General features: G+C 42.1%; 2 protein-coding genes across 4 annotated transcripts in view; one reads left to right on the top strand and one right to left on the bottom strand.

The window, feature by feature from the left end:
• The window catches only part of LOC310874843 (caskin-2-like), a 61,760-nt gene extending 58,460 nt beyond the window's left edge, over positions 1-3,300 (top strand). For all 3 annotated transcript variants that reach the window (XM_083787729.1, XM_083787731.1, XM_083787730.1), the window contains 2 exons: positions 526-778; positions 1,069-3,300. In XM_083787729.1, the coding sequence (XP_083643855.1) occupies positions 526-778; positions 1,069-1,165 (350 nt within the window). In that variant the 3' untranslated portion in view covers positions 1,166-3,300. The remainder of the gene's footprint in view (positions 1-525; positions 779-1,068) is intronic.
• A 679-nt stretch (positions 3,301-3,979) lies between these two features.
• nherf1a (NHERF family PDZ scaffold protein 1a) lies at positions 3,980-27,394 on the bottom strand. The gene is made up of 6 exons (XM_083787301.1): positions 26,689-27,394; positions 12,115-12,285; positions 9,529-9,682; positions 7,197-7,240; positions 5,559-5,696; positions 3,980-5,321 (listed from the first exon to the last, which is right to left on the bottom strand). The coding sequence occupies exons 1-6, from the start codon at positions 27,160-27,162 to the stop codon at positions 5,163-5,165; spliced, it is 1,140 nt and encodes a 379-aa protein (XP_083643427.1). The 5' UTR covers positions 27,163-27,394; the 3' UTR covers positions 3,980-5,162.
• Between the last annotated feature and the right edge of the window lie 437 nt (positions 27,395-27,831).

The following is a 27,831-nucleotide window of genomic DNA, read 5'->3' on the forward strand; positions in this document are numbered from 1 at the left end:
ATACATAGAATGTATACTGTTTTTCCAGTATCTCCAGGTCTCTAAACACAGCAGATCTGCATGTATTTATCATGAAGTGCTAAAGTGCTAAAACAAACAATGGTGATGGTCAACAGTAGCATGTGCTAAACAAACCATAATGCTAACAAACAAATGCCAGTAGTAGCATTAGCAATACACACAAAAGAGTAGCTTTACACATAGTCATTCTGTACTACAAAAGGTTAAGCTTTCGCCGAAAGAGGGAAAAACCGTTCTCTGTGGCAGTGTCAAAATGGCTCTCTACTGGGAGGAACTCGACTTGTATACTTACTGCTGGTCAATGGTCATATGACAGTAGGTCAGGTGCACTGGATGCAGCAATCACCTGGATTTCCAGTTTCCCATTTTCTTGTTCATTATTTGTTCTGTAAAGCACTTCTACGTCAATTCTATGTCATGACAGGTGGTCTATAAATAAAGTTTATTATTATTATTATTATTAATCAGTGTCCTCTTTCCCTGCCTCTCCTACGTTACCCCCAGCCCGTCCCTCAGCAATCACCCTCAACGGGGCCCAGAGTGTTGGTTATGGCTCTCCGTCCTCCTCCCTGGCATCGTCCTGGTCATCTTATCCATCCTCAGCCCCACCAGGTCAGTCAGTGAAGGCCCAGGCTGCCGCTGCGGCCTGCTCCGAGGTCCTGGTTCAGAAGAGACTGGAGGAGACCAGCACGTCACTGGAGGCGGCGCTGAAAGTGGTGGAGAACAAACTGGCGCAAGGCGGCAGTGGTGGTGATGGGTAAGACGTTTAAAGCCTTTAACCAATTAAAACCCTAATATACTTAGTTATCCTGGGGTCTCCCAGGGCACTATGTTTGGTCCACACCATGTCACGTGTGTATCATGTCAGTATCATGGTCAGTATCATGGTCAGTATCAGGTCAGTATCAGGTCAGTATCATGGTCAGTATCATGCCAGTATCATGGTCAGTATCATGGTCAGTATCATGTCAGTATCATGGTCAGTATCAGGTCAGTATCATTACAGTATGTTGCGTTTAACATTCTCGTCTCTGTTTGGTTCAACAGTGGCAGCAGCACGGTAACAGCGGCGGGGAACATTCTGGATGACATAGGCAATATGTTTGATGACCTGGCCGATCAGCTGGATGCCATGTTGGAATAGCTCTGCACTAAAGGCAACACAGCAACGGATTACTTCATTAAAGGGAGAAAGAAACATGAAAGAAATCCCTCCCCCACTTCAAGAAAGGTAGCAGTGAGGAATGAAAGAGAAACTTTTGACATTGGCAAAGAAACAGAGTGTTTTTAAACCTTTGCTGCTCACGAGCGTGAGTAGCCTTTTAACTGCATCACAAAGCAAAAAGAGAGTGCACGCTGTAGGATTTCCTCCGTCCTTTTCATGTGATATTGTCCTTTTCTCGACACAAGCACTTACTGTGTAGCCTTAGGAAACACACCTGAGAATGTTATTGGAGCGCCCACAAACAGTGAGCGGAGATGTGTTTTATGTGTGCAAGATCAGTCACCAGGTGTCACTGTGTGAAGCACGTTACAAAGGGAGCAGTCCATTTTATCCACATAATATGTATTATGTACCCATACTGTACATGTATGGATCCTGTCCCATTAAAATGTAGTGTATGGTGGTGCAGTATACTGTATGTCCATGTTCACTTGTATTCTGATATCTAGTGTTATTGTAAATTGAGTTATGACTATATTTATACTAACAAAGAATATGTCTATCGTTATTTTTTAGGTTTGTTTGTCTTTTTTTTACCAACTGGGAGTGACTGAGATTGACTTGGTGTTTGTCGTGCATTAGCCTTGGTATATTTCACTGCTGATTGTCTGCGACTTGAGAGGAAATATTTATCTAAACTATACTGTTTATTGTATTTTATGCCGCACATACTCCTTTTTCGTTTGTCTTATTTTTTTTACTACCAAAGTCTTTACCAAAGTTAGTCAGCTATTGGGGGAGGCACAATGAAGACATTAATTACCATTGATGCAAAGTGGGGGAAACATTTCTACATTCTTCAAAGCACTGTTATCAATGAAATGAAAGCACAGCACATGTTGTCAGGTCCTGCTGCAGTTACATTGTTAGAGAGCTCAGTCTACCTCCAGGACAGTCTGTGAGGATGTATTGCTTACTGCCTCGGGGTGCTGAGTCAAACTTTTTAGATTTTACAATTTTTTTTTTTTAACCCATTTTGACCTGAGATCAGATTCTAAAAATGTCTTCTACATCCTGACAGTTTTCTGAAAAAACTATATTTCTCAGTGGTTCTTCGATTTTTCAAAAATAGCAGACCTACAAGCTTGTAGCGCGCCACTCAGTGGTGTGCTATGAGCTTGTAGATCTGCTATTTTTCCAATAGCTAAAGCATAACATAATGCTAACACCAAAAGGGGTTCCAATCATTTGAAATCTTACCTTAATTGTTATTCTAATAGGATTGAATGCAGTTGAAATGGTGTGCAGCAGCTGTATCAAAAGGGTATTATTGACAGTAAAGAGTTATGGTCCAAAGCAGGACCAGTTCTGTTCAGTATACTGTCTGTGTCTTAGCCATGTACTGTTACAATCTATGACAAAGACTTCATTTATATTTAGTATTTATATTTTCAAATAGCTGATCTACAAGCTCATCGCGACGCGTTGAGCTCGTTGAAATTGTTTATTTTCGACGGGTGACAAAGTATAAATCAGTCTTCACTACATAAACCCTACACTACAGTATATGATTGACCGGAGTCCTCTATACTAGTGGCATTTCCTTTTGTTGTGGGGAAACTTTGGCTGAAAATAGCTGATCGGTTGCGATGCATTGTAAGCTTTCCTATTTTCCCCGCAATACGAATGCTGGGGTTTAAGTGGTTTGAAATGTGGATTGATTAGTTATGTACATTGACATGCTATATTGTTTGTTTTCATTGTTGTTTTGACTGTAGTGTCAACATCTTTTCTGTAAGCACCTTATATGGGATTTACTGTATCGTCCAGTACAAACTATAGTACAGCAGATGTATTTTTCCTATAATCCCATTCATTGTAGTTTCATATTCATATAATATATATTTTGTGATATCCTGAATGAGCAATGAAGAAAATGGGTTACAAGGCCAGTATAGCAATTACCCTTTTAATTATTTATCCGTGATACCTTTCACTGGACATGTATATTTTGACATCAAAATCAAAAGTCTTAGCCCTACTGATTTGTCCATTCTCAAGACATTTCCATTCATCTGTATTGTTTAGGAAATGAAATAAATTGAGAATTTCTACCCGTCTGTACGGCCGTCTCTCTCTTGAAGTAGTTGGTGTGTGCGTGATGTTGCAATTGGAAGTTGCATTAAAATGTGTAACTTCATTTTACAGTAGGCCTATATTAATTAATCAATCCTCATGAAGACATTCTAAAATATGGAGGAAAGCAAGTGCCAAAACACTGGATTATCACATTTCCATCGTTTAATGTTTTAGTAATCAAAACAGATTTGCTCATCAAAATATAAATTTATGTCAAATCATATGCCTGTACAAATCTAATAATAGATCAAATATATGGGTCAGTCTGTTGTAAAAAAAAGAAGAAAAAAGCTGACATTAAAAAATGAATTAAGACAAACCAGAGGGGGAAACGATTTACAACAGATGAGTCAACATGTGAACAGAGACTGAGGAGTCCCTGTTGATACATAAAAAATAAAACGACGCGACAAGTTTATTTTGCCATGTGTTACTGTCGTGAGACAAGTACAAAATAGGGCTTAGGTGGTTATGGAAAACCACACAGTCCCTTCAACCCTTGTATGACCATAGATCATTGTCATTCTTAGAAGTGCATCTCAACTATGGGCAAGAATGACATTCTGGACAAAAGAGAATGTGCATTCTCTATAGCAAGTGGTTCTCAACCTTTTCAGGCAGTGACCCCCCCCCCCCCCCCCACACCCACCCGATAAGTACTGGAATGTAGTAGTTGAGGCATTCAATTTAGTTTGACTTGTTTCCACAGATAATTATTAATACAGGCGTTGTGACTGTGAGCTTGTAGGTCAGCTTGTCGTTCGGCAAGTCCATACATTGTCACTTCACTGCCCCCCCCCCAATCATGAGGGGCAAGTATATGCAGAACATATGCCATATTCAGGTTCATATGTGGATATAGGAAATATATGTCTCTACTTATGCAACATGCAGGCGGGCATTTCGAATAATATGTCACATATATGTTGCACATATAAAAAAATATATGTTCATATATTTAATTTCCATGTGTGTGGGGGGGGGCGGGGGGGAGGTGTGCACGGCCAAAATAGTTTGGGAACCGCCGAACCGCTGCTCTACAAGGATACAATAATGGATTCATATTTTGGCAATGAGGTGAGGAGATCAGACAATGTTCTACATTGCAACCTCCAGACCATCAATGGATTTACAGTATGTCAAGCTGTTGATAATCTTTAGTTTTAGTTTATTTAAATTATTCAAAAGCATCTAGACTATAGTAGCAAATTTGGTTCATCAACCTTAAGAAAATGTGCTGTTGTTGCAAACAATCAAGTCTGACATGACAGCATTAAAAAATCTCTTGTTAGAGATCTCATTCAAGATTTGTCCACAATCTTGGCATCACAAATCTGTCCACTATTTAATATTTTCCCCCATTGTTCCCATCATGCTTTGTGCCTTTTTAAATGAAACTGTACATCATGGCTATCACCCCGCCCCCCACCACTTTCATATTTTTCTCAAAATATACTCAATATATTATCGATCATTCCTAAGGAGCAACATTTAAACCATTTAAAAACAAAGAACTGGTAAAACGCTAAATTACAGCGAATGAAATAAAATCATGAAAAATAACACTGTTTCACATTATTCGTAAAAACGCTCTAAAACAAACTCAACATCCATCTTTCTTATGCACAGTACCTCAAGAGAAGTACGAGAGATAGATGGGGAGTAGTGCAAGATAGGCTGTCCCTTGCTTGCTGGTGGAGGGAGAGGGAAATTAGGGATGTGACCATGTTAGCTTTTACTTCATACTCGAGGGGCAGGAAAGTCTGCCCCTTCTGAGTATGCAAAATGGCCGCTTTGTGTAGATGTGAGGAGGAGACTGCTCCGTTGTCTTTGTCGTTTATAGGTTGCCGAACAGCTCGTTCCTCTTGCTCCAGTCCATTGGCGGGGCTTTTTTGACGGCGCGCTTCTGGCGGGCTCTCTCCTTAGCCTGGGCCAGTGACAGGCCCACGGCTAGGTCGTCGGCGGCCTTAGGAGACGGCTCTGGAGCCCTCTGAACCTGCACACACACACACACACACACACACACACACACCACACAGATTATCAAACAGAAATGTCAAGTGTATGGAGAAACGCCAATGAAAGCCCTGTGCATCGTAGGCCGACTGCAATTCGAATATCTGAATATTACAGTATTTGAATCCTCCAAGTGTATGAGGTAGTTATGATGACACATATGCACACACGTTAAATAAATAAATACATACACCCCCAAAACGCTCACATACTGTACCTCTGGTGGAGGGGTGGGAGTGGCAGCTTTTGGCAGAGATGCATTGGAAGAGGCATTTGAAGGAGATGGGCTCACAGACATTTTAGGCTTCTCCTCTTCTGCTGGCTTATCATTCACCTCTACCGCTATCTTATTCACCTGCAACACACACACAGTTTAGGGTTAGGCATAGTTTTACTGGGGTTAAGTTTTAGGAATAGGGTTAGGTTCAGTTTTGGACATAATGCGGTTTCCACCCAACAGAGACGATATAATGAAGTACTACAATGTACTGTGTGATATTGTCCACTAGGGGGCAAAAGCGACCCTGCTAAACCTCTCCTGTCTGGTAAACACCCCTCGAATATTTGCTTAACATGACACATTCACTTTGTGTGCACTCAAGTAGAACACGCTGCCGGGAAATGCATCCTTATATTCTTCAGTCCAACAGTAGATAATGTTGACATTATTTTTCCACATTGCCCTATAAGCCTTAACCTATTACCCGGCGTGACTTCATTGCGACATACAGTGACAACAGCCATGCAATTCCCTCTGGTCTGCCGTTTCTAAAAATAAACTCATGGTGCTGTTAAGTGGCTTTGGTCAAATGCTACAACACATTCACAAAGATAAAGCCCCTTGTAAGCATTACAAGCCACTTGCCAGCCCCGGAATTGAGGATTATTCACAACAGCAATTGTTTATACGCTTGCAAGTGTTCAACATGTTTTGTCCCCGACACGACCCTCTAACTTAATCAGGAGTCAGGCCAGAGGAAGTTCCTTAAAACAGGCCCAGTCAGCATGCATGTGTAGGTAAAACAAAGGCCATCTGTTTGTTTGTTGTGTGTGTGTGTGTGTGTGTGTGTGTGTGTGTGTTTTATAGCACTGCTCAACTGATAAAGCGAAGCATGCATGAGGTCATAGGTTTCCATTAAGTTTTACAATGACTGCAGCGTTATGTAATCAATTATGCATTAATTAGTAGCCCAGCCCAGTTGCCCTCGTGGCAAGCAGGAGTTTGAGAGTGTCTGCATGTGACCAGAGAGTAAATATGCCTCGTTACGTTAGTCATCTCATTAGCATAATCCCAGACATGGCCTGGGAATTACAGGTGCTTCAATCCCATGATCCCATGAGGGCACTGAGAGAGTGAGAGAGAGAGAGAGAGAGAGAGAGACAGACAGACAGACAGGCAACCACCGTTGCTATAGTGAGGGATCAGCAACAGTCCACAACCACAAATGTAATCAGGGGACAATCCCTGTTTCCCATGGTGTCATTGGTGTGCATGTATATGTAGACACCTGCGTGAACGTGGGCAGGGGAGGTTTGCTGTTCTCTCCTAGCAGCTGTGTGTGTGTGTGTGTGTGTGTGTGTGTGTGTGTGTGTGTGTGTGATAAACAGGCTCTTTCTCACAACAACACACGCTGTCTGTCCACAACTACTGTTCTCCAACCGGTAAGGTCTACAGACAGAGGGCCGGCAGGGCTTTTCCAGCCTGCCATCTACAGGCACTGAGGAGGATGTATTCCACTGTTCAATTAGATCTATCTTCACTAACTGTGGAACCCCCATGGCACCTTGTCAGGGAGGACACTGATAGTGATAGTGTCACACACACACACGCATGCACAAACACACATGTCCTCACCTCATCGTCTGATGTTGAATGCAACACAGGCTCAGGAAGATGTCCTAAGATGGAAGAAAGTCAATGTATTAGCCCGTTATTGATAGAACGTTTCAACAGAACTCAAATTCAGAAGAACTACAATTCCAAGTATCTCAGTCAGCTGCCCATACCCTCCCTTGGGCTTATACCGCGACAGCTTATCAACCAGCGCAGTTGAAATTGCCTCCGCAAGTGACCTCACTGGTTAAGGAACTCACCGTGTCAAATATGGATGTAACTCAGCCAACAAACACAGTTGCTGTGGTAAATGGTAAATGGTGCATTTATATAGCGCCTTTATCCAAGGCGCTTTACATAGATTGTGCATTACATTCACCTATTCATACACCGATTGCGGCGGAAGCCATGCAAGGTACCAACCAGCACATCGGGAGCAATTGGGGGTTCAGTGTCTTGCCCAAGGACACTTCGACATGTAGACAGGAGGAGCCGGGATTCGAACCGCTGACCCATGGATCATTGGACGACCTGCTCTACCTCCTGAGCCACAGCAAAATCCATGGCTGAGGAGATACTAGACTTTATAAAGGCTCAAAGGAAACCAAACACCTAGGTTTGTCTGTTCACAGAATAGCTCTATACCAACAAAAGGTTGCCCGAGGCGTACAGGTCTTTAAATAAACACTTTCTGAAACGTCGGGGGCGGGACTGCGACGCTCTATGCCACAACAACTACCGGTACTGTACAAGCTTGCCTCGAGTCAAAGGAATTCCAATGGGACTGTACAATTTAATTTGCTTTTACTTGCATATTAATGGACAAATTGGACATTGTATATGAATGCAACGTAAACACAGCGGATTTAGCGAAGATGCCCCACACAACACGTAAAAACAAAACATTAGACTATACATTAGACATTAAACTATTAGACTATACATGGTCACACTTTTTTTAAAATTTAACTTAAAGGATGGAAATGGACAATGGAATAGTTCAAATAAAGTGGTATTTAGGCCACGTATTTAAAGACCTCCATGTAAGTGAAGTCCACAATGGTCACATATTTTGGCAGGTCACCAGTTTCACCGTAACACCGCCATGCTGGAGTGACCAAGTGTGAGTGAGCGAGTGGCCGAGATTTTGGGTATTGGAATTTGGCTCTAGTGCTGATTTCTCCATCGGACTTCCTTTCTATGAATTCCCTCAGGGGAGGCGGGCACAGACCATGTAGGGTCGTGTTCCGCAGGGTGGCATTGACAGTAACGTTAAACGTAATCTATTAATTTAATGTTGATCAAATGAAGTCCCTGAGATGCAGCCCCTGGCACTAAGCCCTACTGCTAGGACCTGGGGATGGCTGCAGAGAACAATGTGCCTCCTTTAATAATATGTGATGTCACCAGTCACTTCTTTTCACATGACGGAGAGGAGTTTCCCCGAGAGGGTGTAGTGCGTGCAGAGGAACACGCTAACTGACCTAGTACTTCTCCCTATTCATAGGAGGCCTTAGCTATGTTTCAATTGAAACGGGCCTCCACCCTCAGGGGGGCCTCCAAGCTCCAACTGAACGTCAGGCGTCAGTCAACCCCTGCCACTCTTGGCCCTCTCCATCTTGCTCACTCACTGCCTTGCTCTCTCCCACAATGTTAAGTTACACCTATTTTATTTTAATAACCTGGGTAAAATTGGGAGGTAAAGGGGAGACACTTTAAATGTGAAGGAACGACAGGATGAGGAGAGGTGTTGTTGTTGCTAATTGTCGAGAGTAATGGCTGCGTGTGATATTGAACAGTCAAACTATTTGTATTTGTATCAACAAAATAATTATGTGACAGGTATATGGGGGCCTCATATTTGGTCTTGAAACGACGGGCCTCCAGATTCCTAAGTCCCTATTTTTTGGTTCCAGTTCCGAACCAACTTTTATGCAATTAATTTTCACTGGAAACGCTCTGATCAGGTTCAATATTAAGCGGGGAATAAGAACTGAACAGTTCAACCCCGGTGGGTTCCCACCCCTGTTGTGTTCACTGGAGCGGATACAGTGTGGACAATTCAAACCTCTAGTCTCCCTAAAGGTGGTAGGGCAGGAATTTTACAGCTGCACCAATGCTGCCCAGACGCCCGCAATCTCACTAACAAACTTGCCATGGCAAACATGGACGAAAATCAGCGGCCAAGAAATGTCGATAGTTTGACGAAGCCGAGGAGATACAGCAGTTTATTGGTCGTCTTTTTCAACCATCCTCGCCACACAGCATAACGGGAATATGATGCCAAGGGTGACTTATACAGTACATGTACAAAGTGGCCACTGGTAATGGACGAACTGGTATGAGTACTTACCAGTGAGATGTTCCTCAGTGGGGATCACCTTGCAACTACTGAAGAAAGCCTCCGTCTCCGTGTCGACCACTAACAGACTGGTTTCGTCCCCGCCGGCCTTAATGGCTGCCACTACATCCGAGTGTTGCATGCCAATAACAGACTTGTCGTTCACCTGGAGAGGAAGAGTAGAGGGGAGGGAGGAAGAGGAGGAGGAAAATGATTAGACAAATTCTTATCTTATCTTAACCTTGCCTACCGCCCCTTGAAAACACATTACATATCTCTGCTGCCTGGAAGAAACCACCAAACTCCAAAATGTTCATTTTTAAGGAAATGAAAAAAATATCCTTTCAGCACAGATATAATATATATCTGTGCTGAGATAAGATATGCATACTGTATTATCATACATTATGCAGCCCTCGATCTGGAGCGCCCCGCTGTGACAGCAGAGTATAAACACGTGTTGCGATAGAAAGATCTGGTAACGTTGTACAAGGTGCGGTGTCTATGGACAACCTCTCAGCCACGTATACTCCCAGGCCTTCTCGAGACTAATCGCGGAGAGCCAGAGAGGTCAGAGGCTGTGGAATCCCTGTGGGAGGAATATCTACAGACTCCCACACTCCCAGTGTCAGACAACAGAGACCTTACAGTATACGTGCACACACTCTGCTGTGTGTGTGTGTGTGTGTGTGTGTGTGTGTGTGTGTGTGTGTGTGTGTGTTATACACACGCATACATTCCACGGTCCCACAACCTTCCCTCCCAACCTGACGTGATGTTAAAGATGGTGCCTAATCAATCACATTAATGGAAAGTCAAAACAGAGAAAGACATTCCTCTCTCTCTACTCTTCACTCCTCCCAGGCTGGTGGGAAAAGCGCTGTAGATTGACCAGGGTATAACTCATCCCAGAGACACAGTATAAGTGGATTAACTCTGGTGGCATTATGTGCAACATGGCCTGAGAGACTGATAGACTGATTAGTCATATTCTAGTCATCTCAAAGGTCTTAGCTTTTTAGGTCTTAGTTCTACTGGATCTCTTCTCCACTAGTCCCTCCCTAACATTTTAGTGTAGTTTTTATTTGTTGCCGAATTGTCAATATTATTTCGTCTCTAGCTTTAGTCATCATAGCTTTAGTTTTTATTTCTTTTTTGTTTAGTTTGTCAGTGAAAAAGGGTAGTCGAACATTTTTCGAAATCAACACTGCATACAATCCATTCTATTAATCACTACAAAAAAGGTGATTACAGTTCCTATTATTACCGCTCTGATTTGAAGGGATTAGTAATCTTATAACTTTTACCAGTGAATGTTTTAATTTTAGCTTGTACTTTTCTTTTCTTTTTGGTTTTATTTCAATATGGTGTTCACACTAGTGTCTAGTTATTGTTTTGTCTTGGTGAAAGTCTGGTTTAACACTTCAATAAACAGATTGTTGACAAAGAAATAACAGAATGTGTGTGGTTGTGTTCGGCAACCTTCCACTGCCACTGCTACAGAGCTGACAATGAGGTTATATATTCCCTTCTTCTCTGGAATCCTGCCTTAAAGCAGACCAGAGGTAGAAAACTGTCGTTCCCTGATGTCATCGCTAGGGACACGTGCATCAGTAAGCAGGAACTGGGGATGGCAATGAAGGATCGGAAAGTCTGGCGTGGCATTGTGAAATCCAGGATGACCGCGGTCGAAAGATGATGATGAGTGTGAGTGTGTGTGTGTGTGTGTGTGTGTGTGACAATCATGATGTGGGATACAATTTTCATTTTTCATGGCTAAATGTATTTAGAGCTATAGTTAGGGTTCAAAAGAAATGCCACATGTTTAGTAACACCAGTGTGTGTGACAGATAAGGTGTGCCTGAGTGACTGAGAATGAACTAGAAAAAGTGCCCTTCCGGGCACAGGTCTCCACCAGGTTATCCACAGATCCGTGCAGTTAGAGGTAAAAACACTTTTCGGCCAGTTATAGCGCCACCTTGAGGCTGAGTTGAAATTGTTCATGTGGCATTTCGTCCTCGGCCTAGTGGGAATGTGGGTGCACAATTTCATGGAAATCACGCGATGTGTTCATGATTTGCAGCATTTTGTTTGAAACTGAGCACTCCTGTGAACTTTGGAAGCCAATCTTAACCAATCAGGATGGAGTCTGATAAATCTGAAAGACCCGTTTGGTTGAATGGCTGTAGAGAGACTGTGTACCAATTTGCGTGATGTTTGGACAAAATCTGTAGGTGTACTGTGCAAAAACTTGTTTTGCACAAAGCGGCCTCCTGGTGGCGCTATAACAGGCCGTTCTGGAAAGTTTGGGGCAGAGGTTCATGGTTGGCATCCAGGGAGTGTGTGTGCAAAATATGGCATCGACCGGGTTAACGGTGGCCGAGATTAGCTGTTCACGGACACACGGACACACGGACGGACGGACGGACGGACACGCGGACGGACGGAGTGCAAAACATACTCTCCCCACATGCCTTCGGCCTGGTGGAGACAATGAGTCATGACTCATGGAGTGAGTGAGCAAGCTCTTCAGTTAGCTTGTAGTTACGTATAAACAAGAACACTTAAATTTGGTGGTTGTGTATTTCATTTTCATACTTGCAAAATCTTGTCCCGGGGCTTCAGGCCTGCTTCATGTGCAGGTGAGTCCTCATCCACGGCCCTGATGTACTGGCCTGGTTTATTCTTTTCACTGTGCAAGTTGAACCCGTAGCCCGTTGCCGATTTCTTCATATGGCATAGACGAGGTCGCAACTCAGCTTTCGCCTCCTAGGGAGAGAGAGGAGGAGAGAGAGAGAGAGAGAGAGAGAGAGAGAGAGAGAGAGAATTTTAAATTAATGAGGCTCGCACATAATTGCCAAAAAACTAATTCTGACCATTAGTAGCGGACAAATAACGAGGTAAACAGCGTTTATCTCAAAAGACTTACCGTAGTTGAGATTAGTATTTTGTAAATCATAAGGCACTTTGCCCTTGTGGCAAAAGAAGAAGTAATTGTTTCAGCAAAATGCAACGTGCTACAAAAGGGAAAATAAATACTTAATGACCATACTTGTGCTATTATTCACTACTACTACATGCTTGTTCTAACTAAAACGGTGAGGCATAAACCAACTTCCCCTTTCCTCTGGCATGTGCTTGACAAATAGTGGTTATGTAGACAATCAAAACTGCCTTAAGGGTTTAAAAAAGCAGAACAAGGAAGGAAACAAACATAGTAATCAATCTATCTATTTTTAAGACAATGTAATGTAGGCCTTTATTTGCACAACCGTTCACTTTCATACATTGTGTGGGTGTGTGCGTACTGCGTATATAACATAGTTTAGAACTGCTGACATGACTTCCTGTCATAAAATGCAACAGCAGGTCTATGTGGTTATACATTATTATACTGTAGTTTGATCCTGCAGAATATGTTAATCATTTTATCACAAATCCAATACCAGAATATGAAATAAATCCATGCACCTAAAATAATGCATATGTCATTTCCCAGTTGGTGTGCTATTTCTAAAAAGCGTTAACATGTTAAACCACCATACAAAGTATTTTTGAGCACAAAATATGGGGCAAGTACAGAATTTGCCTACAATAATGCCAAATGACAATCAAGTCAAACAAAATATGTTCTTTTCCATAGGGTTCTCATAAGCTTTGTTTCACTATATCCCTGCTGTCGGGGATAAACCACCTAACTCCAAAATGTTCATTTTTCAGGAAATGAAGAAATATTTCAGGAAATGAAGAAATGAATGGCGACCGTTGTAACTTTAGTTTATATATTGTCAATTACTTCCATGAGAGGGGTAGAGGTGGTGGAGTTGGCTGCTTTAGCAGACAGTTTGTGGGTCCAATGGAGTTAAGAGGTTTTGTTCAAAGCACTTTTTACTACTTTTCATTGGTTCAATATTTTCGAAACAAACCCACAGACATAAAGGGTGTCCAATAGCACTGATTTTGATTAATGTAAAAAAATCCTCCCGACAGCAACAATATGCTAATTCTAAATAATGTTTCAAAATCAAGCGTCCAATTTGTTACATTTTCTACTTCGCACACCATTCAATGTGTTCTGTTTTGTCTAGGGATGCACCGAAATTGAAATTCTTGGCCGAAACCGAATACCGAATATAGGAAACAGTTGGCCGAAAACCGAATACCGAATATCCGAATATGATTAATATTATACATCTTTTTTCCTACCATTGCTGTCATGGCCGTACCTTAAAGCTACCTGATTTATTTAAAATAAATGATTATGGCAAAACTTAACTTAAAAAATAATCACTATTATGGGTCCATAAAACATTTATTCAGCCCTTTTGAATGCATTAATTGCATACACTATTCAGTGATATATTTTCTGCCTATTCGGGCCGAAACCGAACATTTTCTGCGGCTGAATATTCGGGGCATCACTAGTTAAAATAGTATGTTTATACAGAGTAAGTACAGAATAAATAATCTCTCAATCACCGGGTAATGACTGTGACACAGTCCTGTATCTGAAAGGTCAGAAATGCAGTCCTTGCAACCACAATGTTTCCAGCCAGACAGGTCTAGTCCAGAATGCCACTTAAGCACTATAAATACTTTGTTGTACAACAAATAGCAAAGATTGTTGACCTACAAGCTTGTAGATGTTTGGAAAATTTGAAAGATTTAGAAAGCTTTTGCCTATAATGCCATGTTGAAAGTGGTTATCACTTAACATACCTACACTCGCACAGTATCATTGGTATGAAGTGTAACTGAATATCGCTGTTTTAGTATCCTCACTTAACCCATTAACCTGAGTTTGATTCTACAAATGTTATATTATGGTTATGGCAAAACTTATCTTAAATAATAATCACTATTATGGATCCATAAAACATTTATTCAGCTCTTTGAATGCATTAATTGCATACACTATTCGGTGATACATTTTCTGCCTATTTGGGCCGAAACCGAATAGGCCGAAAATGCATATTTAGCCATTTTCTGCCGAATATTTTCTGCTGCCGAATATTCGGTGCATCACTAGTTTTGTCCTAGTTATTAATGTGTTGTACAGGGTCTGTCAGCTTTCACTACTGTATGTCACTTCTTGCCATTTATGCTTAAAGCATGAATGAATATCCATGATAGTGTAACATGCCTCTGCCTCCATCATATTCTGTGGTTTTGTGCAATAAAAAGTGTTAATTTAACTCAAAACCTCATTAAGTGTACAAACCAAATGGGGTCCATTTGCTTCCATTTAACACTAATACTGTACTGTGCACGTTACTTTCATCAGTTGTGCTCATGTGTTCCCCAGTATGAAGACATAGATACTATAAGGTTTTACAGCGACGGCAGGGAACATCTGAGCACCTAATAAAACCTCACATTGGCCGATAACAAGGCTCCTATCTATGGCGCGGCTTTGCTTATCGCCAGTCATGCGTTAATGATTCCCTGACACTCAGCCCTTCAAGAGTAACCTTTGCAGCCTCAACATCCACTCAAGATGGGCGGACGACAGTCTCGCTATCTGCGCACTTGCACAATGGCTTATTTATTAAATTGAAAGGTGTATAAGTCAGCGTGGTTTATGATTGATTGAAATGTCCGGAATGCGTACAATTGGCGTGTGACATCTGGCAGGGGATGAGATTTGATATTCAAAATAAACCCTCTGTTTTATCCTGCCCAATTTAGTCCTTTCCAGCCAAAGCTTCCTTCCTATATAGTGGTTATAATCATAGATGATAGAAGGTTCTCAGAGTTCGTTGTAGCAACACACGGCACGCAAATACAAGATCACACTCACAATCCTCTGCCTAATATACACACACCACACGCACACACACACACACACACACACACACACACAAAGATCATTAAACAGTCCCCAACAATCCCTCGACAGGCATTTGCAGTAAGTGCAAGTGAATAGGAGCCATATAATCCAGTTACCCCACCACAGGGGGAGAGGGAATCTGCCCAAGGCACATGAGGTGAACAAGCCAGATAGCCTCCTACTCTCTCTGTTCCTTTGCCAATCTGTAAATCTACAGCTGATCTCAGGGAGACCTTGGAAGTATGTGCCAGAGTCGAGGCCGGAGACGTCTCCTTCGCTTACCAATGCCTTAATCTTAAAGCTCTCCCCCATCTCTCCTCCAGCAGTTCACCCTTTTCTCATTAATTTCTTCCTACACTAGGCCAGACTCCGGTTTAGACACTTCACCAACCGCACTGTTAATTAAAGACAGGATCTGTCATTTTCAAAGCATTTCCACGTCTAATTTGGGACAACACAGCATTTGCACTACTCTTCAACATGTGTTCAATATAGGTGCTGAAAATGTATACAAAATGTAGTTTGTGTGTCAAACCAGAGACACAATTATCTTGCTGTCCAGTCTCTCTTCAATGTTTGGCTCCTGCCCCTACAAAGTCGAAACGCCTAAAGCTAAATGACTTATAAAGTCATGTTGAAGATGACTCATCCTGTTTAGAAGTGTTATAAGTTGTTGGTGTGGTAAACTCGACAGGCTCTATTTTCGTCAGTGCCTTACCCTTTATCCCTAAACTTCATTGCCTTATTTTTGAGGGGTGCTAGCCCCGACTATGCCCAGCTTTGTGTGTACTCCATAGCGATGATTTGATTGCCTGAGCAATGTGTGTACCCCATAGCGATGATTTGATTGGCTGAGCACGGAACGTGACGTATGATGATACACTTTTTATTACAAAAAAGAAAATCTAAATAGTAAAAAAAAGGTCATGAAGTTTATGGATAAGGGGTTTAAATTAGCACTGCCAAAAATAGGACCCTACATCTCTGCACAGCTGGCTGGAGATCAGGAACTGAGGCCTCTTTCTCTCTATACGCCTACCATCATCTGCCACTGTGGGCAACTGAGACGAGACCCCCTGAAGTGCAGGAGCTTGGGCGCTGTGACAGGGGCCAGCATGGGGCTGGAGAGAAGGGAGAAGAGAGAAGAGAGGAAGGAATGGTTGCCGGCGGTCTCCTCTTGATGAATGAAAAAAATTGGGCTACTAGGCTCTTTGAAGTGTCAACTTATGTCAGGATTTAAAAGACACTAAACATTTATTTTCTCTGTAGAGTGAATCCAGAGTTCTCAAATTCTGCAAACAAGACCTGATATTTTGGCCAGGACTAAAACCTATGCTAATTAGTCTAGTTGGGCCGGGCCACAGGCTCCATGAAAACATATATCTAATTGTATATATATATAATTTTGATTTGATGATTTTTATAATAAGAATTATAATTCTGTTCTGTCCGTTTGTGTATTTATCTATTATGAAGATTGTGCTGAACGGTGTTTCACTTTTACTCTGTGATAGTTCTCAAAACAGGACCCAGACATACAAAACTGAAAATGAATTAACTACTTAAAGGACAACTTTAGTTTTTTTCAACTAAGGTTCATGTTTTAGGTTGTTATTAGAGAAAGTAAAATATGAGTCTTAATTTTTTTTCATTTGCTGCTTTCTTTCGTTTTAGGGATTTTAGCAGTTTTTGACAGGGGGGCGGGGGCATTCGAGCATGGGGCTAAATATGTATTATTTTACAACATTTTATGGTGATTTATTTACTATAGTCCTAATAAACCCCAGGAAATTACATCTGGCCACAGAAGATCACAGGATCTACTGAATGTGATCTACCTACTGGGGGAAGGCTTATACTGTGTGTATAGGCTCAATATGTCAGTTTGTCACATTCAATAGATCCCGTGATCTTTTGTGGTCAGATGTAATTTCTTGGGTTTATTAGGACTATAGTAAATAATAAAAAAATGAAGATCGCCATAATATTTTGTAAAGAAATACATATTTAGCCCCATGCTCGAATGCCCCCGCCCCCCTGTCAAAAACTGCTAAAATCCCTAAAACGAAAGAAAGCAGCAAATGAAAGAAAATTAACACTCACCTTTTAGTTTCTCTAATGACAACCTAAAACATGAACCTTGGTTGAAAAAAACTAAAGTTGTCCTTTAAGCCTACTTCCAAAATAGTGAAATAAAATAGGCCATCTACAAGCTCACAGTGCATTGTGACATGTGAGATTGTAGATCTTCACCATTTCTGACAATTTCTTAATTTTTTTTCTGAAAAGAAAAGAAAAGTAATATGGAGAAAAAAAACCAATAATAAGAGATTGTACAAAGAAAGAAAGATTATTTTTTTTACTTGCAACCCATTTCGGTTAGGTTTGGGAAACAAACGATAGTCTAATTATATTCACTTTAAACCTTGACTAACCAGTAGCAAGCAGTTTGCAACAATACAAACTGCCCTTCATTGACCGTCTAGAGATGGGCCAAAACTGTCAGTCATTTGTAGTTGGTCCCTTCCTGAACATGGCTGCAGTGGCGTTTACAGATGAGTGGGTAAATACAGACAAGCCTCTGCCAGCCTATAGGCTCCATGAGGAGAAAATAACAGCCATCGGCCCATCTGGCACATACAGTACTGTGCGTGCTTGTGTGCACACTGCACGCATGTGTGTTTTCCTGAATTACAGGCTATAAAAAGGGTACATGTCCACAGCATGAGATCATTAATGGACTTCTTTGCATTATTCGTGACATAAAAGTATGCTAACATAACATAAATTGGCATCATCAGCATTTCCGAAATGCAGTAAGGCTGTAGATTATCATTCTTTGTTAATCACTTACAGGTTCACTAGGGACTCCTCGGGCTCCATTTATAGTATACTTGCTCCACTCCTTTTTTCTCCTCCTACAACAAATATACTGTATATAAATAGTCGATCTAAATGTTCACAACACGCTTGTGAGCTTGTATTGTAGATCTGTTATTTTCGCCGGATGTATGCCCCAGAGCAGGGACGATAGGATTGCGTTTGATTAAGTGGGTTTCATGGACTGATGATTAGAATCAATGTGTCCAGGCTCATTAATGGTACCATTGCTCTGAGCCTTGTCACCCATTGTCTGTTTGGGGCCACAACCGTGTCCTCTAAACCCAGTGGTTCTCAATTTCTTTTAGTTCAAGGACCCCCACTTCAGTATACATGATAGGCCACAGACACAAGTGAGGAAGGCACTTGCCATGGAGGGCCCTGAACGAGATGTATGGAACTCTAACCTCCCCCGTCAAATCAAATTCAGCTTCTTCTATGCAACGGTAGAGTCTGTTCTTCTATATGGCAGGGAATGCTAGAGCCTGAAGCCAACCCTGCACAAATCTCTAGACGGGTGCTACACCAGAATGTTGCGTACAGTACTCGACATCAGCAACTTGCAAGAGTGTATTGTTTCAACAAGATCCTGTATGAGGGAATACCAAGGGTGAGCCAGGAGAATGAGACTATAGGAGGACACTGCCAAAGACATCAAGAACTGCCAGCCAGCAAATTGGTGCTGTGGGAAGCAACACACGGGCATCGTTCGCGAGGACGTCCGTCCACACAAACATATGTGGATGTACTCAAGAACGACGCAGGAGCGCAATGTAAATACCGGGATGACTGGAAGCGATGATGGAGGGCTCCTCTGAGGACGACCTAGAGAGAGACACCCCATAACTCTGACAGTGGAACACCAAAGGGACCCTTATGGGTGCGTTTGGTTCCATCTGTACACTGTCAAGAGTTACAGAGTACAGACCTGTAAGGTTTCATTTGGTTCCTAACTTCCAAAATATAAACAATTTAGCTGTGGAGCACCAAGTACCCCTGGGGTTCTCCAGACCCCACATGGAGAACCACAGGTCTAACCTACTCTGCTCTCTGCGTGTTGCTGTTGCTCAAAATAAATCTAGGTCAAGCAGAAAAAACACAGGTTAGAGGTAAGCACACAATAGAATCTGCTCTGAAATTTCAAAACGTTGGAGGCAGCGTGTTAAACTCAATCCTGTGGATGGAAATCTTTGGCTTACGGTCCAAATGAGTGGTACTTCTCAGAGTTGTTTTCTCTGAAACATACTTTGCACGTTTGCACACTGTCCAGAAAGTGAAACTTCCAGTGAAGGATGGCTCTCCTATTCCACCAACACATCTAGACAACATCTCCCATGTGGGAAAGAAAAACAAACTTCATATTGATTATTCAATGAACCCTGGCCTCCCTATTCTGAGGGGCGAACGTTAAAACGCTAAAGGCTCACCAACGCATCACGTTGCGATGTGTTGTGAGCTTGTAGATCTGTTGTTTTCAGCAACAGGATTTGGCACCAAGTATAGAGCCCTGGGAAGTGGGGAACACCGGTCAACTAGACTAGAGTATAGGGTTTAAGTGGTTAATAGCTGCAGTGCCAAGTGTGGATGTGCTTTGTTTGACATGATGATACTATATCTTATTCAGTGCCTCTGGCTTGTGTCTTTTCCACTGTCCAGGAGACTTCATCACATGGTGCTCGGGCTGACTAAGGTCTGTTAAAGCTCCAGCACCAGTAGCAGAAGGCAGGAACAGCAAACATTCCCGCTAACACGGTCCGATATCAAAGGTTAATGGCTTTATGGCTTGCTCTAGTAAAATGTGAGGTCTCGGACCCACCACTAATCACTCCATAATGATTTCTAACTTGCGTACACAACAACAACCTTCAAGTTCAACTAAAGGTTGATGCTTTTGTTTTGTCTCTGTTTTGTCTCACAGGTCTAAAATTTTTTTTACCTCATCCGAGGCGTAACCCAATGATAGAAAGAAAGGAATGTGGTTTGACATGTCTGTGATGGGATCAGAAAATATAGATAAAAACAAACTGACATTAACCAATGGCAGTAGTAGCCGATATTTTCTCTGTTGTTGATATTAAGCTTACATTTTGTTTGTTTGTTATGTTGGTGTGTTGGTTATCTGCAAGTTGTAGATTCTGAACATTTATTTCTTGTATTGAAGATGTATTTGTTTCCCTGCCACAAAAGGGGGAAATAAAAACAACACAAACGAAATAAAGTAATATCGGTATCAGTATCGGCTGAATTGTTGTTTTAACCATCGGTAGCCAAGAATTTCCATATCGGTGCATTCCTATTTCCTACTTATATTGTGGAGGAAATGGGGAGTCTTTACCCCCAGGAGGAAGAAATAGAGTCCGCAACACTGGTATGAAAAACTCAGCTCCACAGTGGTTTATTAATTCAACGTTTCGATCACTGGGATCTTAAGAAGATCCCAGTGATCGAAACGTTGAATTAATAAACCATTTTTATAGGCTCAGCAATATAGAGAAGTCCATTACATGCACTGTGACACTCTCGACACTTGCACATGACTCCTGAAATAATGTTCAACTTGAGAAAGTACACCGTACAGGATTAGGATAGTTAGTCCACGGACTCCACGCTGCCTCACCTCGATATCAATCATTACACAACCACCTCGCCGTATGACACAGTCAACAGCACAGATAAATGAGAATGTTGTACAAATGGAAATGGATAAATCTAATATCAATAAGTAATAACGTTTAAACTTGACAGTGACAGTAATATTTGTTATTTTAATTAGCAAGAGCACCACCTAATTTTAAAATACTGGGTAATATTTTTACAATGATTTTACTGTGACAAAATATTACATTCACAATTCTATTCATCCCATAATATATTATTATTCCATATTGCAATGCATAGTGCAAACAACCACTGTTGCTCACTCAACACAGAAAAAGGAATATTTTTTAATAGTAATCATTTAGTTTACAATGTCCCATTAGTAGGCTACTTTTGCCAATACTTTCCCTAACACTGTAAAACAAAAAATGGTAATGACAACAAGTTTGCAATGCATGAGTGGTGTACATCAGGTAGTGGTCCTGTTGACTCCTGTATATCAGTACCCACCAGGCAAATCAGACAGACTGGGTGAGTAGATGTCACATGTAGAATATACAATGGACCACATGTTGTCCATAAAAATTGGTCCGCGACCCACAAATGGGTCCCGACCAACTGTTTGGGAACTAGGACTCTCCAAAATTGTGATTGGATCCAAAGATATGGCATCGTGGCTCTTGGCACATGTCATGAACATGATTACATGTACCAGCTGTTTTTGTTGCCTGAGAGAGGGTGTGATGATGATCAGACTACATTGGTGGAAACGTCATTACCAACTAACACAAACACACACACACACACACACACACACACACACACACACACACACACACACACACAGAAGGAGACAGGAAGTGGTTTTCTCACTCTACTGTCAGTGAACTGACAGTGAACAGTGATTCTGTCATGTGTGTGTGCTCGCGTGTGTGCGTGCATGCGGCTGTGCGCACGCTTTTTTGTGTACAAAGAAAGTGTCATAATGGCAGTTACACAACCCATCCATTGACTAAAAGCTATAATTAAAATGTCATACCAACAATGTACAGTATACAAATATGGCATGAAGCTGCAAATTACGGAATGAAATGTTATGTTTAACAATCTGTATGTATAGTATGTTATTATGTTAATATAATATGGTTGTAGTTAGTCTAAGTGTACTGTAGTTAGGAGTTAGGACCACTGCTGTGTTCTTTTTTGTTTGTTTCCCTACATTTTTTTATTTTTCACCTGGTGCCAATCGCCTAAACTGTAATCCTGGGTGCAACACTCCCTCTGTCAACCTGGCCCTGACCTGAGGTCATGCTTCCTTTTATGCGTATGAGGAGTGAGCAGGACGCTTCTTATCACTAGAAAGGAGGGGAGGTACTACCGGGCCGGGGGTAGGACGTATTGTATGGAAGGAACACGTTATTCCAACCAGTTCCTTTCCCCTCCATCGGGCCAGGCACCCTGGCTGACCAGGCAGAGGCAGTATAGAGACCAGCATTACTGCATGTTCTTTGTGAGGTTGACAAGAGGAGGTATTGCATAATAATAATGAATTGCATTTTTATAGCGGTTTTCCAAGTGCTCAAAGCGCTTTACAATGGTTCATTCATTCATACAAAATGAATCACTAACAGTGATGATTCAATATTTAATCATATTAATAAGTGTACTGCATCGGGTAGATGGAGAGAGAGAGAGAGAGAGAGAGAGAGAGAGAGAGAGAGAGAGAGCAGCTTCAAAGACACTAATAATTACTCTCACTAAATGCCATCATATCCCTGTCAAGTCACAGGCCTTGGCTAATCTTGACAGTTCTGCTGGCTGTCTGGGGGGGGACAGCTTAATATCACAGTTGAAGCTGTGATTTAAAGTTAAGGAGGATTTGGTCATATGATGCCAAACGCCCTTAAAAGGGTTTATTTGGGAAGGCATCTCCATGGAAACCGGTTGGCAAAGACAACTCCCCTGGATAAAATGGCCCGATTAAGTGAAACTTGAATCCAGAAATGTAGACTTTTATGTAACCATCAATACAATAGACTGTATGAGGTAAGACAGCTTTATTATTTTATTTTCAATAAAATGACAGATCAAATGTTGTGCCAATTGATAAGAGTGTTGTGCAACCTCAAGGAGAAAGCTTGGTGAAGCAAGACCAGCCTCAAGGTCTGCAAGTCTGAAGTCGAAAGTTCTCCACATTCTCGGTCACTCACTATGTGTGCTCATGGAGTCACAAAGAGTCCATTATAAATATATCAAGGACAATATAATGTCACTGTGTCAATGTCTTCTGTGTTCAAAATAACCAAGATTTGGTTGTGTTATGTGTGTAGATAGATGACAACATAACTGCAACATTCCAGGTTCAATTTCAACTTGATGATCCAACCCTCTCCTTGCCCTCAGTTTCTTGTCTCTCTACCATTCTACCTGAATAACTAAATATAATAATAAAGAAATCCCTCAAAATAATAATAACAAACACCAATTCACTTTTAAACAAAGAGTCCTCATTAATCTGCTTCACACTACCTTGTCATTCAGTCACTCAGTCTAAATGTTTTCAAGTAGAGAACAAACTGCTGTTTAATCTACTGGCCACAGTGGTCAGTCGACTCAGTCCCCTTCCTGCGTGCACGCATGCATGCACGCACGCACACACACATGCGCACACGCAGTGTTAAGTGTGAGTGGGGGGGGTGTAGGCATTTTAGGGTCAGCGTGGCCTCCTTGCTGAGGCGTGAGAGTCCTCTCTCCTTTCCTCCCCGGCCGAGTCCCTTTCTCCCCAGGCAAACACTGTGGACAATGCCTCATTCTGCTGTGGGAAATCTCCATGGCAACCAATGGACTGCCGTCAAGCTGGCAGTGGACTGAGTCACCAGAGGCCAGGATGTTACCATAATATGATGACATGTTCACTTGGCTCATGCTTTTATCAAACACCACGTGAACTGTAGGATCGAGTTTCTTCAGTAGTAAGTTCTACATAGACTTAGTTATTCCTGCACAGTTAACTTTTTGTCAAACTGGGAATGTGAGAACTCAAATCTAGCAAAAACAGATTCACAAGTTGTGAGCTTATCGTACAACGCAAGTAAAGGGTTTTAAGTGGTTAAAACTGGCAAAGATGCTTTTCTTTGACTGCTACATGTGCAGTGTTTACAGTTTTAGTAGTTTGCAACAGAGAGCATAATAATAATTAAAAAAACTGTTATTTGTAAAGGCATAAAGGTTTATTTTAGGAGTAAAAATAAACATGTTGTGATAACTCCACACTTTCAGGCTATTTTCATGTATTGTAATCCGGCAGTAGATTACATTAAATAGAAACCTATTGGGAGGTTAGTAGGAAAGGTATGTACTATGTACTGTATCAGGTGAGTGGACCAGCTCTGCCAAGTCACCCATCAGGGAGGAATGTACTAGAGCCCGACCGAAGCTCACAACGTGCTGTTTGTAAACACAGCTTTTTTTTTAACTGTAAAACAGCCTTTTAAAATCAGGTTTTCGGACAGCCTGTGCCAAATGTAAAGAGACTAAAATCTTGCACGCCGCTAACGCCAAGCGGTCCGTGTTGTTTCTCCGTGAATATCGTGTGTCCGTCTGTCCGAGTGAGAGACACTGAGACACACACACAAACCGTGCTTTTTTAATTGAATTTTGGTCACTGACTGTTATTTGCGTGTTGTTCCGCATTGTTGTTTTTTCTCTGTGAATAAGAGAGACAAACCAAGTAGAGCCCACAACGCTGGGTTAAGAAGCAGTGGTCAAGACAGTGACGTATCACGGCAACAAAGCACAGGCGTGAGCGGCACTTCCGCATGGTGTATGACTTGGCCACCTGAACTGCTGCACAAAGTTGTGCACTCCATGGGCACAAATATGTGGCGGAACTCTCCCAAATGTAATAATAGATGTAGGAAGGGAGAGAGGGAGGGAGGTTGTGTGTGACATCAGTCCAGAGATCCGCAAGAGAGAGGAGACAGGAAGGGAGAGAGAGAAGCCTATTTTACCCACACAATAACCCGGCCAATGATGCCTACCCCAACCTGAACATGCCGATCAATCTGTGTGTCGATTTGCGGCGTGTTGTCAAAGCAAAAAACAGGCAGGCAAGTTGATAACAACCTGATCATAAAAGCCTTAAACTAAACTGGGAGCAGTATCACATTCTAAAAGATATGCACGACACAGAGCCATAAGAAAAGCAATTTTTATTGCTGTTGTGCAACTACAAAATAATCACCCAGGTCCCAGACCTTTAACCAGTGAACATGGTTACATAGCCAATCAACAACCTCTAATTGACTTGGTGACCTGTGCAAACCCATGGCTGAATAAACTCATACAATGGAATCCTTTGCTTGTCTAAAGAAAGAGACACTTTGCAGTAATGAATGAGTTACTGTAAAGTAAAGTAGCATTCAAATTCCTCATTTGTCCTAGCCAACCGACATGTGTCAGAAGTACCCGACATCTGATACGAGTGTTCAGCGCTGGTGGCCGTGAATGAACCTGGATGGTGTTCTAATGCCCACCGCAGAGACGCCTTTGGGAGCTGGCATTTGGTTGGATGTGAAGGTTAATTAAGAGAGATGCTGAGACAGACAGCCATGCATGGCTGTTGTTTTGACTTAGCGGTAAACCCTAAACTTTGCATGTCCTTCAGCAAATGCCATCAGTACAAACCACATATTGACAGAGAAGCAGACAGACACGGTGACATGCTGCCACGGACCTGAATTAAGTCAAGCCTCTCTATTATGTTCTCAAAACTATTTAGGCTGGACATACAGAAAATGTGGTGATGACTGTGTAACAACAACTAGGCACTATTTTAGTCCCATATTAATAACAAATCCTCACCAATAGTTATGGGAATATTGGATGAGACTGACATTCCAGTTGGATGACCTACATCAAAGAAGCATAGCTTCTGGTCTGACAAGCCAAACCTGAACAGGAGCTCAAAGAGGAATTGTCTGGAGTTTTACAGACTATTATTACATCACAAAGAATCTGTTCGCCAGGACTTGGTAGGCCTATATCATGTTATTATTTTGCTATGTTGTGTCAATTTCAATTCAAATGAGCTTTATTGTCATGAGAAAACATACATTTACACTGCCAAAGCAAAAATGGAACAAACAATCAAGAAAATAAACGTGTAAACAGAGCTGTTACTTTGAGTAATACTATTGTGAAACTAAACTATACAAAGATTGTGCATTTTCTTGTAAGATATAGTTATACATCCATATAGGAGACGCTTTATACTTTTGAAAGTATTTTGTGTCACATGATCTCACATCTGTCTGAGCCTCTCTGCCATTTTACTGGCTTTAGTGGCACTGGAAGTGGCTACTAAGCAGGGGATAGATAGCCTACATTACATTACATACATTAAATTGTCATGTAACCTTAGGGGCTGGTACACACACATCCTCTTACATCTGAGAGACACCCTTTGACCCTAACACCCTGTCTCAAATCGGGAAAGGGGAAAACACATGTCATGGCTTGGTGAGGGTCCATAGAGTTTAGATTCTAAAGTAAACTGTACGAAACTATCTAAACTTTAGAAGAACCCCTTTTAACGCTATGGACCAGAGAGCTACTACGCGCTTCACTTTGGTCAAATGTTTTGATGAAATGTTTTGATGAATTGAACAATGTGGACCATGTTGTAAACAAAGTGTAATGCTTAATTGGTTCGTCCACTCACAGTTAACAGTCTTTGTATTGAGTTTGTGCTTGAAATGTACTGTAATTGCACAAACTGTTAATAAATATTTCAATCAATCAAAAAAAAAAGTAATTGTGGGGGGAAACAAATTCAACAAATGAAAACACTATTAATACTTTACCTTGGAGCTCACACTCAGCCTCTCCAGGGAGACCTCTCCGTTCTCCGATGGAGCAGGGGAGCCCTTCGGGGAAGGGGAGGACGTGGACGCCCGCGGGGTGCCGTTGCTCTGTGCGTCGCCGTGGTCGGACTCGCCGCTGGACATGGGGATGCCCTCCGTGACGAACTCCTTGCGGCAGAGCAAGTTGTGTTTCTTAAGGAGCTCCGTGATCTCGGGGTCCATCACGATGAGCTCCAGCTCCCCGACGGTGGCTCGTATCCTGCCCACGACCTGCTGGTGGCTCTCGCCCTCCACGTTCTCGCCGTTCACGAACGCCAGCCGGTCGCCGGCCAGCAGACCCGAGGCGTCGGCCGGAGAGTCGGGCTCCACGAGCCGGATGAACTGGCCGGTCTTGCCCTTCTCCCCGTGGAGATGGAAGCCGTAGCCATTCGGCCCCTTTTCTAAAGAACAAAATCTGGGTCGGAGTTTTGACATGTTGTTGGACAAGTCAGACCCAAACCGTGTGTCCCGAACCGTTTCAGCGACTTCTTTGGTAGACTATATAAAACAAATGTACAGCTGAGCTGAGCTGGCTGACACCTGTTGCGCGCAGTCCTCCACAACCACAACTTCCTGACAGCCTTCACTTTCCGCTGTTGCTAATGGAGCGATAGATCCTCCCCGAAACTACGGTATGTTGCAATCTTGTAACAATTTCACCCTGTCGTTGCGCTAAGCCGCCGCTATTCACAATCACATGTGATCCAGGGCTGCTGCTGTAGCCTCGGTCCCAGGCTTAAGTTACTGCTGTGTCGCGCCTCTCGAAGCAGGCGGTGACTTTTACATAACTGACGTGTAACAAGACCAATCAGTGAGCTCGTTTAGGGTTAAACCTTCTGCCTTCATCAAACGACCAATGCAAGTGCTGGCGGCTGCATACCTAGTCCTACCTACTTGTCCTCCTACTACATCATGAAATTGTCTAATCTAAGATGTTTTTCTCCCTTATCAATCGTTTCGCTGGAGCGGGTGCACATTGTTCAATTCATCAAAACATTTAAAGACATACAACCATTTAGAGACATACAAATAGACATTTCTATGTAGTTAAAGAACAACAGGAATTCATCATATGGGAAGCAAAAAAGGGAAAATATACAAGCA

This window comes from Protomyctophum parallelum (genome assembly GCF_964188405.1).
Source record: "Protomyctophum parallelum genome assembly, chromosome: 17".
Lineage (NCBI taxonomy): Eukaryota > Metazoa > Chordata > Actinopteri > Myctophiformes > Myctophidae > Protomyctophum > Protomyctophum parallelum.